Genomic DNA, 16,122 nt, shown 5'->3' on the forward strand with positions numbered 1-16,122 from the left:
GCAGGGAGTCCCTGACTAACTGACTCACCTGAATCTGCCGATCCAGGGATAACGGAGACTTGTCCTATTTTGTCAATATCTCCTTCTGCAAGACTCTGGTGTGAAACTGGGCGTACGGTACCGCCTCGAAGGAGGCCACCAAGAGGCCCAGGACTCGCATGTAGAAGCACAGCGAGGACCACCTGCGGTTCATCAACATCTTCACCGCGGCTCTGAGAGTCTGCAGTTTGTCTGAAGGGAGAGCGTAATGGGCGGGGGAAAACCTTCATGCGGAAGCATTTTTGCTCGCTGGCTTGTTAGTCCAGGGACGCTTCTTTCCCTCAGTAGTCGCCCTGTCGGGCGTTTAGCCTCGGGCGGACAAAAAAGTATCTTTTGAGCGGAAAATGAGGACCCTTGCCTGCGGTATGCTCCTTACTCTTCCTGGCCTGTGGGAGCAAGGTGTTCTTCCCACCTGCGACATTCTTAATTATGTCATCTAACGAGGCTCCAAATAGTCGCTCACCAAGGAAGGGTAGATCCGTCAAGGCTTTTTTAGATGCAGACCAGCATTTTAGCCAAATCAGGCGCCTCAGCACCACTGCTGACACTGAAGCCCTTGAGAGCAAAGGAAGCGTATCCAGGGCCCTGTCACAAACGTACATAAGGCCGTGCACTAACTGGTCTGCTGGTTCTACACAGACAGGAGTAGCCTCCTGCTTCCCCAATTCACGGTGCAAAAGTTTAGCCCATTTAGTGTCTGTGACACTAGTGCTGTGGCCAGTACTGGTCGAATTGTTGACCCCACAACAGTAAACAAGTAAAGGGCCACTGCTTCGGCCTTCCCCTCGGTAGGGTCCTTAAATGCAGGAGTCCCCTCTACCGTGATCGTGGATACTTTATTTAACCTGGATACTGGGGGGGTCCACGACTGGAGGAGCCAACCATTTTTTTTTTTTTTAAAGAAGGCATTCCTCAAAGGGGTAACGCACCGCCATTCTTTTAGGGACCGAGAATTTTCGTTGCGGGCTTCATTCCTTGTATACAAACTTACTGAAATAAGTCAGATACGCAAACACCTTAGGTGTACGGGCTGGCTTACAGGACCCAAAAGGGGCCGCTACTTCAGCAGGGGATCCTGATGTATTCTGAATTTTCAGGGTATCACGCACAGCTGTGATAAGTGCTCCAACTAGCACTTTGTCTTGCACGGACCCGGGCGAGGAATCATCCTCACTATCCAATCGGTCCTGGTCAGCGTCACCTGACACATCAGAGCAGGGGCCACCAGATGCTGCGGAGCCTGAGTGAGTCAAAGCTCTCCCCGGAGGACCGGGGGGGGGGCAGGGGCGTTTTTTACCACCTTTGCGCGCACCCTGGCAACGATCGTTTCAAGGACCGCCGACAAAGCGTCCAAAGGCACTGCACTGTTTGCAGACGAGCCGGTTGCAATTGCAGGGAGTTCTGGGGAAGAAACACCTGTTTCTGAAGCCATGCTGACCCACCCTGTATGCCACCCTTGAGGACTTAGGACAGGTGCACAATCCCACCTTCCTAGCTGCTGCAGATTGAGGGGCCCCCACCGCAAGACTCACCATCCTGACCGAGTGCTGCTCCATTCTGTTACAGGTGCCTGTGTCCAGTGTCAACTCCCAAGTGTCCAGAGCAAAAAAACGCGCTGTTCTGAGCAACAGGGACCAGTGCCGAGGATAAAAACCGCGCTGAGCTGCAACAAAATGGCCGCCCTGTATAAGGGAAAATCACAGGGAAAATGGCCATGAACTTTGGCAAAATGGCTCCTGCCCATGCTTTCCGCAGAGACATACAGAAAATGGCCGACAAGCAACTGTACACAGTGAATGAACAGAGATAATGGTGGCAGAACAGTGCTATGGTGACAACACATGCAGAGCCTCCAGACACCCAGGGACACAGACAACCAGCGAAGCCCCCAATCCAAGGTCAGAGCCCCCCGGAGGACCCCTGGCTCAGGTACACACACCGCTCAGCAGCCCAGCCATGCAGCATCCCCCATGGGGGGGTTGGGGTGGAAAATAGGGACAGGGAGAGAAGAGAGGGACCCCCTAATCGACCACCCAGGGAATGCCCAGCTGCTCAATCCCAAGGCAGGAAGAGCTGTACTTACCATCCGGACGAGCTGGGGACATCCCATCACAGACCCACTCCTGAGCAGTACGGGGTGGCTGCTGGCCACAGCACACTGTGACAAAGACTTAGGTAGTCTGGTCATATGCCCCGGAGCGTTGCGCTCACCTGCCGCCCCCGGAGCCTGAGGGGCATGTCGTGGCCGACCCAGCGCGCAGCTAGGGTGTTCACACGCTCAATGGCCAGACTAGGGAGACTACAAGGATTTAGATTATCCAGCCTGTCACCCAGCCAGCTGTTGATAGCAGATCACAGGATCTTAAAATATTGCGCAAAAGGCAAAAATCCAGAGATTCCCAGAGCCGATGGTCCCGCAAGGAGCCTACTTCCTTATTAGCAGAGGGACCGCCCTCTAGGCGGAAATGTAAAGTTCTGTTTTTCACATGTATGACATGTTCTCTCCTGGAGGTGGCGTAATAACCCCTACGGTCAAGATTACTGGAGCTGTGCCCGCCAATGAACGAAAGAGAAATGGAATTTTAGTCAAAAGACTAAGACTAAAACTAAATTGAAATTGGACTTCAAAATGAACACTGGTCTGTAGTGCATGTTTATACCTCAAACAAATAATAAAACATTAGATTTTACACTCCAGCAGTATATAATGAGTTTGAAAATTGTAGAGAAATGTTAACTAATGCATTACAATTACACCCATTAGATTTTAGATGACTAAAATGTACTGGAGATTTTAGTTGACTAACATTTACTGGAGATTTAATTGACTAAATACAACTAAAACAATTGCAGAAGACTAAAATTTAACTAAAACTAAAATGCCATTTTAGTCCCAAGACTAAAACTAAAACACTAAACTAGTGAAGCATTCTAACAGATCACAAAAAGCCATAGATCATTATGCCACAATCTAAATTCAAGAACAGATTAGAAACAAAGTAATGTACATGTTTCGGTCTAGGAAGGGTTTAAAAGTCATTTCTAAGGCTTTGGAACTCCAGTGAACCACAGGGACAGCCATTATCCACAAATGGAGATAACTTGGAACAAAGGCAAACCTTCCCAGGAGTGGCCGGCCTACAAAAATTACCCCAAGAGCATGACTCATCCAGGTCATAAAAGAACCCAGAACAACATCTAAAGAACTGCAGGCCTCACTTGCCTCAGGTAAGATCAGTGTTCATGATTCAACAATAAGAAAGACTGGGCAAAAATGGCATCCATGGGAGAGTTCCAAGGCCAAAGCCACTACTGACCAAAAAGAACACAAAGGCTCAAACGTGTCTCCGCCTCCTAATCGTTAGGTAATTAACCAAAATTCAATGGTAAGGTGTAACGTTTTTTACTCTGCACCTTACGATTGAATTTTGGTTAATTATCTAACGATTAGGAGGCGTAGACACGTTTGTCCAAGCCTACTTAACGACACTTCTGACGCCCATCAGGTATCCCAGTTGAAGTCATGTGACAGTGACGCAACGCGTAGGACACCGGAAGTGAAGTGCGCACAAGAGCAGGACGCTCGTAGTCTGTTATTGTGTTATACATATCTGCAATGTGTGAGTAGTTTTAATCTCTACTAAACTAGTGTTTTTTGTAAAACTACTACACTATGGTGGGCTTTATGTTTATTCTCTGAGTATCCTTTGAGTTAACCCGTGGATTAACCCCATATTGGGAGGCGGTTAGGCTACAAGAGATTGAAGCTCCTTCCCTGGTTTTCCCTTAAAGGCTATATATGCTGTATACCTTACAGCTGTAAGGTAATTACCCAGTATGCTCAGTGAACACCCGGATATCACCTTTGTTGTGGAGATTGTTTTGCCACAGATTCAGCATTGTGTTATAAATTTTCACTTTAAAGTGACACTTTCACTTTGGACTTTATATATTTTTATCTCACTTTGAGTGACACCATCACTTGGCTTTTTTATTTATTGTTGATCTGTTTTTTTCTCTCCGCTGTATTATTGTATTTATTTATTCACTTATTTATGTACTTTTTATATGTAGTGATATTTTATGCACATGAGCACTTTATTGGTTTTAGGACACTAATAGACAACTGCACAAGTGACACGTTTGCTTTTATACTTTAGATTGGTCTATTAATAATGATTTTTTTTTCTTTATATATATATATATATATATATATATATATATATATATATATATATATATATATATATATATATATATATATATATATATTCACGTGTGGGAGCGCAACACCACTTTTTACTATTATTATTTACTTTAATGAGAGTGTTTGGCTCATAAGGTGTGTGCAGCATCCGTATAGACATTATATTATTTTTTTTCTCCGTTCCATAAATGGCACAGGAGCTTACATATACATGACCTCACATAAGCTGTTCATGCTGGAAAACCCTCCAGTGTGGATGAATTAAAACAATTCTGAAAAGAAGAGCGGGCCAAAATTGCTCCACAGCAATGTGAAAGACTCAGTGCCAGTTATCGCAAACGCTTGATTGCAGTTGTTACCGCCAAGGGTGGCACAACCAGTTATTAGGTTTAGGGGGCAATTACTTATTCACATGAAGCCTGACAGGTTTGGACAGCTTTTTTGCCTTAATAAATGAAACCATTTAAAAACTGTATTTTGTATTTACTTGGGTTATCTTTGAGTAATAATAAAATTTGTTTGATGATGGGTCATTTAAGTTGGACAAATATGGAAAAAAAAATGAATTTATAAAGGGGGCAAATACTTTTTCACACAACTGTATGTTTGAAAACGGATCACACTTGATGGACTGACAGCCTAATTTTTTTAGGCCCTAAAATGCCAGGACAGTATAAATTTTCCCCAAATGTCCCCTTTTTGGAAAGTAGACAGTCCAAGGTATTTCATAGCTGCTAGCTGGTTTTAGGGAAGGGACACACACCCCCTTCACCTTTTTTTTTTCTTGGTGTCAGGAAAACTTTAGAAGTGACTCATGATGATAGAGGAATGAAGCAGCAGATAGAAATGACACTTTGTGTTCTTGAGAAAAGTACACACTATAGAGGGATAGGTTTATTCATATTTCATGTCTGAAGTTTACTACCACTTTAGTCCCTGAAGTTGGCATCAGATGAGCTTGTAACATCTACCTTGAATTTGGAGAACGTGTGAATAAAAAGACCAGATGGCAGCCTTGCAAATCTGTGTTGCAACCTGATTCTATATCTAAGCCACCTAGAGATGATGGATCAAGAAACCAGTGCACCCTTACGAGGTCAGGGATGAGAAACCAAAAAACAGTAGCTTTAAGATACTCCCACAGCTGTAACCACATCCAATGGAGGAACATTTTATTTTGGGTGAATTGGACAGAAAAATGAAATCCTGATTGAACTGAAAGGCAGAAACGAATTGAGACAGATAGGAAGTTCTAAGCCACCCTCAACGGCATCTTGTTCCTTTGCAAAACCAGAATAGGTTCCTTACAGGATAAGCTGCCAGTTTAGACACTCGCCTCGCAGAACAACAAAGAGGGTGAGAGTAGAGAGAGGAAGGTCTCAAATGGGTTCAAATAAACTAAGGAGTGAGAGGCCAACAAGCTCTGAAACATGATAGAAAGAGCAGAAACATTTTTTTAATAACACTGCTGAGAGCTAGCTGTAGGAAGGACAGGATTCACCCCCCAAAGAGAAATTCCTAGGGTAGAAGCCCCAAGACTTAAGCCAAGTGAAAAAATTGATCTTAAGAATCTAGAACCAAGTGCAGCCAGGGTTTGGCATAGATCACAGCCAAGATGGGGTAAAGAGCACGGGCTGTTGGAGAAAACAGAGCTCTAGAGAGGGCAAGTTTAACAAGTTGAGTGCTTAACCACTTTCAGACCGGACCAATTTGCTGGTCAAAGACCAGACCACTTTTTTGCGATTCGGCACTGCGTTGCTTTGACAATTGCGCGGTCGTGCGACGTGGCTCCCAAACAAAATTGACGTCCTTTTTTTCCCCACAAATAGAGCTTTCTTTTGGTGGTATTTGATCACCCCTGTGGTTTTTATTTTTTGCGCTATAAACAAAAATAGAGCGACAATTTTGAAAAAAACGCATTATTTTTTACTTTTTGTTATAATAAATATCCCCCAAAAATATATAAAAAAAACATTTTTTTCCCCTCAATTTAGGACGATACGTATTCTTCTACATATTTTTGGTAAAAAAAAAATCGCAATAAGCGATTATTGATTGGTTTGCGCAAAAGTTATAGCGTTTACAAAATAGGGATAGTTTTATAGCATTTTTATTAATAATTTTTTATTATTTTTTTTTTTACTAGTAATGGCGGCGATCTGTGATTTTTATTGTGACTGCGACATTGTCGGGGACCCATCGGACATTTTTGGGACCATTGTCATTTATACAGAAATCACTGCTATATAAATGCAGTGATTCCTGTGTAAATGACACTGGCAGTGAAGGGGTTAACCAGTGGGTGGCAGTGTAGGGGTTAAGTGTCCCTAGGGGTGTGTTACTAACTGTGGGGGGGTTGGGCTTTCATTTAGTGTACACTGATCTCTGCTCCAATCACATGGAGCAGAGATCAGCGTCACTAGTTGCTAGGCAGAATGGGAAAATGTTGTTTATACAGCATTTCCTCCATTCGGCCGCTCCGTGAGACGATCGCGGGGATGCCCGCGGCGATCGAGTCCGCGGGTCCCGCGACCGGACTCACGGGGGTCCCGACCAGCGCGGGAGCGCGCCGCCGGCGGCGCGCTCCCGATGGCACGGCGGCAACGAATATTGGACGTACATGTACGCCAATATGCCTGCCCGTGCCATTCTGTCGACGTACATCGTCGTGCGCTGGTCGGGAAGTGGTTAAAGACAGGTGCATCCTCCATTGGTATGGTGATTGCTTTGTTAAAGTGGGACACCAATGATACACGGTGGGGGCCGACCACTTTATCTTTACAATGTCCTCTTCAAATGGGTGTAAGGATAATAAGCATTTTAGGGGAGAACACATCTTGTCAGGATGTCCAGTTGCTATATAGGAAGACTTAGAACAGGGGGTTTGGTTTGGTAGTAATAGCAAAAGACTGCAACTCCTCGAAGACAAACTCATCAGGAAAAAAATGAAATAACTCAGAATCAGAGCCTCAGCTGGCTCAGAAGTTGCCAAGGCTGTAGGCAGATCAGTTACAGAATTTGGCCTGTGTGGTCTGTCGGCGAATAACTGAGTGATTTGGGCTAGAAAGTCTTGAATGACTAGGAAAAGCCTCAGTTGGGAAAGGAGCCAGCCACACCTGATAGAGTGATATCCTGAAGGTTGGATAGACCCCAGGAGCAGAGGGCAATAGGGTTTAAGGTTGCAGAGATCAGCACCATCAGTAGGCTGCCCCCCCCCCCCCCCTCACACCACATGTCTAGAATCTGACATGCTGCAACTGTGTGGTTTTAAGACAACATAGGACTCAGGGTACGAGGCAAGGACTCAGGTATTTAGGAAATCCAGAAAGCTGGTAGCAGTTGAGGGTTGGATATCTGGAGGCGACTAAACTCACTGTAGGCAGGCAGGAGGAATAGATCAAATCTCCTTGTGGTAAAGCAGAAGCAGGGGGGGATGCTAGTGAGACCTCTAGCATCAATGATTCTTATACTGGGTCTTAGTTAACTCACAAACTGCTTCTACCCAACAGATAATCTAGGGACTCCTCCACACACGCTGCAGAGTCTGAAAATTGGCATCAATACCGTAGTGCTGTATGATCTACTTGGCCTTGCAGGGAACTGAATGAAGTTGACATTTGACCCCTTGACTTTTCTCTCTTACCTTGATGTATTGGAGCGCGAGTAGTTCTTGGAAACGTACTAGTTACTGTTTTCAAGTTTTCTTTTGCGGTTTGTATATTTCACTGGGCCTGGGTGTGCCCAAAATGCCCTGTTTTGTAACCTACCTTTTTCATATCTTAATAAAAAGAAGTTTAAGACAAAAAAGAAGAAAAGGACTACCTAGCAGCAATGTGGGGAAGAGTCTTGAATGAAAAAAATAAAAATAAAAAGATGCTAATAAACATAGGTTATCCTTTTACAAAGCAGAGCTGAGAAGACATCCATCCTCCTAGGACACTAGCAAAAAACAGGCATACTGGTATTAGGAGAGGTTATCTTGGGCTGGCCAACTGTTTGTTTTTTTGTTTGTAAGGGTCCAATCCTCCTTTAAGTGGCAGTATATCCTGAAGGTAAAAGACTAAAAAAATAAAAAAAGGGGAAAAAAAATAACCAGTCAAAAACTACTTCTTTTACAGTTAAATTAATTGAACAAAATATAATTCTCGGCGGCAGATTATTTTCGGATTGTGATTTTATTTGACAAATTTTCTTTGCCTTACTTACGCCTTTCCCAAAGGATTTAAAAAAACATAAAAAATGAACAGCTCATTTGAAGCTGACATTGAAACATACTGTGTCATACCTTCATCAGGTCACGCATTATTTGCCAGTTAAAACACTTGTGTTGAACAGTTTAACAAAAGTTAGTGAACACAACAAACAAGGCTTCCATGTTTTTTTTCTTTTTGTAGAAGCTTAATTGAACAAGCTGAAGTTAGAAACTAATGGGTTTCTGTCCACAGCTGCACCAGATTTTGCACTCTCCAGTTTTGGTAAATCAACCCGTGCGTCTATGTGGAGATGGCCATCCTGATAGAGGCAGGGCTTTCCTATCTTTTCAGAGCCTCCATCAATGAGAACAGTGAACAAACAGCATGTTAGTGACATCATAAATTCTAATACCTAAAAAAGCCCTATAGATATACAGCTATGAAGCTATAGGGAGGAATTCAAAACAAAAAAGGGTAAATCTTTCAGACTACTACTTCTGTACAATCAACATTTGTAAAGGTTCAGTTTAATATAACAAATCTTAACTTTTTGAGTTCAGGTCCACTTTAGTTGGCTATAACAGCCTTCCACTCCTCTAGGAAGGCTTGCCACAACACTTTTGAATGTGTCCGTGGGACATTGTACCCATTCAACCAGGTACTGATTTTAGAAAAAAAAAAAAAAAAAAAAAGACCTGGCTTGCAATCAGCAATCCTGTTGATCCCAATGGTGCTCAATAGGGCTAGGGTCAGATTGTTGCTCCATACCAAACTGCTGAAATCAAATATTTACAGACCTGTGTCATGCTAGAGTAGAGACTTCCCCAAAGTGTTGGCACAAAGCTGCAGACATACAGTTTTGCCATTATGGTGTCGCATTAACTGTACCCTTCACTGGAAACCACAGAACTCACTTATTTAGAGGAATGTTAATATACATACTTTAGCTCTATAGGGTACATGTAAGATTGGTTAGGTGTTCACAATTTTTGTCACATAGTGTCGTTTATACACGTGCCCTAAATATAAGCTGTCGTGGGCCGGGTGTTTTGCATTAAATCATAAGGGTTGTGCAATTCCCCAATGACACAGTTCTAAAAGATTGACTCCAGTGGGTGTCTAACTGACAGGATTAAGATGTATAGAGACACTAAAATATAAGGTTATGAAATATATGTTGGAAGGGTGGTCAATATTGAAAAGCAGGTCATCAGGTTCAACAGGTTGCTGTTGCTTTCGTTTTACCCGAGCTGTATGGAAAAAAAAAAATATATAGCCTGCTCAGTTCCAGGACAGTTCAACAACACCTCACTGTCTTTTCCTCCAGCACGTTTTTTGTCACAAGTTTTACGTTTTTCATTTTCATTTAGAGCACGTCATGCTCACTGTGACTTGTAACCAAAACACGTTTACTAGTCATCTATTTCACATTCAAGGATAAGAAGGGATTAATCAAAGATGAATGTGATTTGGGGATAAGCCCAGGATCACAGAGCTTCAGCAGCCTCCTCATCGTCATCATCATCATCATCATCATCAGTTCCATCAATATCAGGAATTATTAAAACTTTGTCATTGTTTGAGTTGTTGCTTTCCATCAATTCTGACTGACTGCGAGGTAAAGAGTTCAAGGAAGAATCTTCCTCATTCTGAATAAAGTCTATATTTTTATCGATGTCAGCATCAACTACATCTTCAACAGGGGACACATAGTCGTCATCCTCCTCAGCAACTAGGACTTCATGATTGCCTGCTAGGTGCTCTGTGGCTTGCCCGCTGTACTCAAAGGGATTCCTTCCCTGGAGACCAATAAGAAAAAAAAAAAAAAAACACACATAGGAATGCTTTAAAAAGAGACAGTATAATTCAAGCTATAAAAATGTCAGAAATGCAGTGATTTTCTTTCCTGCAACCGTAGGACAGTCAGTGTTGACAGGGGAATCCCTCTTGCGGAGTACCCAATTTAATTTAATTTGGTTTTCACCTGGTGACCTAGCTAGTAACACACCTCCTGTATTAGAGTGCCTCTGCTATGGATGAAGGACCACAGGGGTACCTTTGAACAGTGGCATTGTTAATATAGAGGGAGGGGAGTGTTAGATGCACTAGCAGATTTAGATACACTAACAAACTAAGGCTGAATTTCAGCTAACACTTTATAAGCAGTTACAGCAGTTTTTTTTTCTTTTTGGGAGAAAGGGTTTACATAAATAAAAGCTAATAATTGTAAAGACACCTATCAGTGGTAAATAGTTTGTCTCAACCCTGTAACCACTACATTCTGCAGAACAGCTTGTTCTGTTGAAAAAGAACAAACTTTCTGGTAAGACCACCAGGCGAAATTAAAGGATGCAGCCACCACATCTAAATCTAAGAATTGTTAAGCTGCAATGTAATAAATGTTTGCTTTTGGGTTTAATGCGTTTTGGGCTGCGACATGACTTGTCGGTGTACCGGCACTCTTCCAGTACCATGTGATCACTGTGACCAATCACAGTAGATATGAGATGGCTGCATTAGTTGGATGCTGGGTACACATGGGAACTTTTTTTTTGTTCAACTCATTCGATGTTCATGCGGAGATCTCCCCACTGAGCTGTTGGGTCTTCCCCCCTAGAACACAGTGGTCAGCGCTTGCAGCTACTGGCTGACAGCGCTGATCAGATGCTGGTTTTCCAGCATGTTTGACAGAAGCCGGTCTTGCCAAACCAACAGTCAGATTGTGTGCCCCATAAGTACTACGTTTCTATCAGATATTGATCATTCAAAAGAGGTCCTCCTCACCTTATTGTACACTTTGAGCAGTCTCAAGATATGTTCATCTTGTAGCATTGACTTTGCCATCTCCAGGCAATTGTTTTTTATTTCCTTAAAAGAGGTCTGTAAAAGTCATACAAAGATCACAAACTGTTAGCTTGAAAACAGGAAGATTTAAAATTTAATTGAAAAAAGAGGGATAACAGTGATGTTAAAATAACCTGCATGTGCAGAATATGTATGTATTAATATTGTAGAACAGAATATTCTTTTTAATGAACAGTACTGTTCTCACCTTGCATTTTTGCTCATGACTCTCGGACTTTGTATGTTCGATTAGAAGTTCTGGGACATCAGGGATAAAGGTATCGCATGCCAAACAGTGAGCTAGTTCAACTCGGTGAAAGAAATGTTCCTGCCCAATGCCTAAAAAAAAACAAATAGATGCAATCCTTAGAATCTGAAGATCCTTTTCTATGTTTAGAGCTCATATTGAAAATAAAGAGAGACTATTAAGTCAAATTTAAAGTGTATTTAAACCAAAAAAACAAAAATGTATTGCAACTTACCAGTCCTTAGATGTGGTGATTATACAATAACTTCCTGGTGATCCTGCCAGTAACTCAGTTCCCATCTTAGGGGGACCCTACTCCCCCCTAAGGGCACAGGATGTTTTTCACAGCTGCTGTTAGGGGCGTCTGACAATTCTACTTTTACCATCTCTAAACACCCCTCCATGTTAACCTATGTGCCAGTGCACAAAAACTTTCAGAGGCATTTGGAGGCATAAGCATTTAGGGGCAGTATAAAAAAGCAAAACAAAAAAAAAAAATGAGCCTGTGCGTCCTCCAGGATCAGAGGCTTTTGAGCACCAAAAAAAAAAAAAAATGCTGCTAAATGCTGAAACAAGCTTTTAACTGCTTAACGGTATAAAAAAATAACGGTTAACGGTTTTGAAACCAGGAGAAGTGGACTCTATAAAATGAAAACTTAAAAATCATTAACCGAGGCCCCTTAAGCAGCAGTTGGCAGAATTATATAATTGGGCACAGACGGCAGAAGTAGCAGAAGTTTGGAGATGGAGGAATCCAATAAAACAAGCATATTCTTGTTTTTCTACCGCTTCGTCTCAAATAGATTACGTTTTTGCAAATCCAGCTTTGTTGGCAGATATTTTAGAAGCCACATATTTACCAAGTGGCTTGTCGGACCATTGCCCCCTTTTTTTGTGTCAATTAGCACTCCCAGTTGATCCCAAAAAATTCACTCCTGCCTCAAAAAATGCATCATTATGGCGATTGGGACCCCAGTGGGCCTCTTATCCTGATATAGCAGAAAAAAATGGCATTAACGATAGCTGAATATTGGAAAAATAATGTGGGATCATCTTCTCCAGATATTATATGGTATGCCCTTAAAGCATTTGTGCAGGGGCAATACATTGCAGCTATAGTGGCGGTTCAGAAGGGACAGAAGACCAATACCCGGGGTCATTACAAATTCAGCTGGAATTTTCAGAAAGAAATTTATGGTTCTGATTCTAACACAAAAAATGTTGATTTATTAATGAATACGCAAAGAGATCTGCGCACTTACACATGACCGAAACTAGATTAGACCTAGAGTTTTCGACCAAGGAGACAGAAGTGGAAGATTTATGGCAATGCTGGCACAACTTGACCATCCAGCTACACTTATACCTGAAGTCAGGACTTTTGAATGGAAAACCGTTTCCAATCCAGAATACAATTTTGGAGACCTTCAAGCAGTATTATAGTTCTCTGTATACCTCTGGCTTCCACCAGGGGGAGCTGTCCTTCCTTCTGTATCGAAGAGCTCTTGGGTGGTTGTCAGACAGGGAGAAAGAGGCTTTAGTTGGTCCTATTACTAGTCAGGAGATCCAAATGGCAATAAGTACCTTTCCGAGTGGAAAGACTCCAGGTTCTGACGGACTCCCTATTGAATTTTATAAAATGTATGGAGATATTTTAACTCCAAAACTGGCAGTAGTATATACAAGGGGGTTATCAGAAGGGTTTCTCCCAGACTCAATGAGACATGCTCATATAGTTCTTAGTCATAAGGAAGATAGAGATCCAAAACTAGGCGCCTCTTATAGGCCAACAGCCTTATTAAATACAGATTATAAAATATTGACAAAATTACGTACCTTAAGAATACAACTCTGTTAACATCTATCATTGACTCTGACCAAATGCGATTTATGCCCCAAAGAACGTCAGATATTAATTTACGTAGACTACACACCAATTTACATGCTCAACATACAAATGGAGGCTCCAGAACGGTGGCCTCTCTGGATATAGAAAAGGCTTTCGATACTGTCAAATGGCTTTTTCTATGGGAAATACTCTAAAGGATGGGATTCCTATTAGTATTTATTTCTTGGCTACAAACTTTGTATCGAAATACCATGTCAATGGTTAAGCTGGGAGGAAGGTTGTCAGTTCCTTTCCAGTTATATAGGGGAACGCAGCAGGGCTGCCCACTCTCTCCGGCTCTCTTTGCTATAGCAATTGAGCCAGTGGCAGAGGCTCTTCGGGTTCCCCAAATATTCGGGGACTTCGAATCGGGGGACTGGTGGAGAGAGTAGCCCTATATGCAGATGATATGCTGCTGTATTTGAATGATGCTGATTCATCATTACAGGGAAACCCATGTCAGCTTTAAATAACCACCTTGTGGTTGTATCTTTATCAGGTATGAGAGAGCTTCGATCATGTTGGATGAGAGATATCCCGGAGTTAGATGATTAGAATTGGGAGGATATATGGGGATTTCCCTTCTAGATATACGTGTCCCTTTGAGAGACAGACATACGATTTAAGATAATACACAGAGCTTATTATACACCATATAGATTATATAAAATGAGGCCATTAAATTCCCATAATTGCTGGAGAAGTGGGCATTCTCCAGGAGAATGTATCCATATATACTGGACTTGTCTGGCTATTGCCATTTTTTTGGGCAGGGGTTACGGACGTGATTGCTACAGTTACTTTTGTCGCTCTGGAACAGAACATGATGACCTGCCTTTTGGGATTGCTAGGAAATATTACCCCTATAGTGGCAAAGAGAACACAAATAAGCTTACTACTCTTCTATGCGAGAAAGGCAATTGTACTAAGCTGGAATAAACCTGGCTCAGCTTTCACTAGCTTTTTGGAAATACTTTGTAAACAGTAGTTTACCCTTGTACAAAGATACCTATTGTAACAGAGGAGGTAAAAAAAAATAAAAAATGAAAAAAAGTTCGGTCTAGTTGGATAGCAGACCCTACAACTGCCCCTGAACAACCTATGGATAAACATGAAGCAGTAAAAACATAGTAAGGAAGATGGACAGGAATAAATGTAGGGGAAGTCTAGAGAGCAAAATATGAAAAGATTTCAGATGAGAGTGAAGGGGTGTACAAACTACACCATGGTATGCGATTTTTAGTTGGGTAGAGTGAGACTTATTGAAATGTAGAAGCTCCTGCGAGAGCTCAAAAAAGATAGTCTGAATGTATGTGTTGTATAAGTATATTAAAATAATTAATAAAGAGAAAAAAAATAAATAAAAAAAAAGTAATTTAAGCAGTTGTAAACTGCGGATGTAAAAAAAAAAATAAAAAAAAAAAAAAACCTTGCAAGGAAATGGCACAATATGCTAGTATGCAAATACTCACCTTGGAATGAAGCCCTTCAGTGCTCTAAAGTCACCGCTGAGAGGGCTGACATGTTCCCCCTGTCTTTCTTCCAAGTTTTTGAGCTCCAGCGCTGTGATTGGCCGGAGCCCCTGACGACATCACTCCGGGAGCCCTCAGTTCCGGCAAGGTATGCCGATCCTTCAGAGTGCTGACATCAGCGGCTGCATGCAGGGTGAATATCTCGTAAACGGTGCATGTTTAGGAGATATTCATTTTACCTATAGGTAAGCCTTATTATAGGCTTACCTGTAGGTAAAAATTACCAAGACGGGTTTTACAACCACTTTAACTTTGTAATGCTTTACCTTCAAAGAAGTCTCTCCTAGCTTGTAGATTCTGCCTTTTCCTCTCTTGGGACACTCTGTTTTTCTCAAAAATAATATATTTCTAGGATTGAGAAAAAAAAGACTTAAAACATACTCTTTGACCATAGATATAAAATATATTGAACGTCATTTAGCCATACAACACGTGTAAAAGCAGTAACTTAATATTTGCTAATCAGAAAAAAAAAAAAATAATCAACCATAGCCACTATTCTTTCGAGTGCCAACTCTAAAAAGGGGTTTATCTCCCAATTGTATGTTGTCCATCATGCCAAGTTTCAAGATAAAGTGAAACTACCGTCTCGAGAACAGTGGTCCAAAGATTTGGGTCACTTTTCAGATGACCAATGGGAATTAGCGTTGGCTTCAGGGTGTCACTGCCCTCAACCCATAGGCTTACACAATTATTTCTCTTACATAGAGCTTAGCATACTATAGAAAAATGGTATGCTTGGCAACGAGACACCCCGCTCCACCCCAAGTGTGGCGGTGGCTCTGCTAATCTTATTCACATGCTCTGAAGGTATCCAAAACTACACTGATACTGGAAAGAAGTACTAGCAACTATAAATAACATGTTTCAAGTATCCTCAATGGAAGATCCAAGTATTTGCCTGCTAACCGCTACAGATGCATCTATCTTCCCAGATACTACCTACAAACCTACAGTTAGGGTGATTTCTCAAGCACGCAAGCCAATTGCCCAAAAGTGGCTATCCCCAGCCCCCCACCTGGGCAGAATGGAAAACTCAAATTAACACCACTATTTAGAGGGAAATTTATCTTTCAACATAGGATCTGCCCAACACAATTTGAAAAGGATTTGGGACCTGTGGCTAGCCACCCCAGGCTTAGCCCCGACCGCACTTATTTTGACTAGGCTAT

At 42.0% G+C, this 16,122-nt stretch overlaps 1 protein-coding gene across 2 annotated transcripts in view; it reads right to left on the reverse strand.

Annotated features, from left to right (window-relative positions):
• Positions 1–8,402: 8,402 nt before the first annotated feature.
• LOC143960952 (uncharacterized) overlaps positions 8,403–16,122 on the reverse strand; it is a 96,334-nt gene continuing 88,614 nt past the window's right edge. For both annotated transcript variants that reach the window (XM_077469996.1, XM_077469999.1), the window contains exons 11-14: positions 15,217–15,298; positions 11,492–11,622; positions 11,224–11,319; positions 8,403–10,238 (exon numbers count right to left, since the gene is read on the reverse strand). In XM_077469996.1, the coding sequence (XP_077326122.1) occupies positions 9,927–10,238; positions 11,224–11,319; positions 11,492–11,622; positions 15,217–15,298 (621 nt within the window). In that variant the 3' untranslated portion in view covers positions 8,403–9,926. The remainder of the gene's footprint in view (positions 10,239–11,223; positions 11,320–11,491; positions 11,623–15,216; positions 15,299–16,122) is intronic.

Source organism: Lithobates pipiens, unplaced genomic scaffold (genome assembly GCF_037356315.1).
Source record: "Lithobates pipiens isolate NorthernLeopardFrog02 unplaced genomic scaffold, aLitPip1_a1.2 Scaffold_8, whole genome shotgun sequence".
Lineage (NCBI taxonomy): Eukaryota > Metazoa > Chordata > Amphibia > Anura > Ranidae > Lithobates > Lithobates pipiens.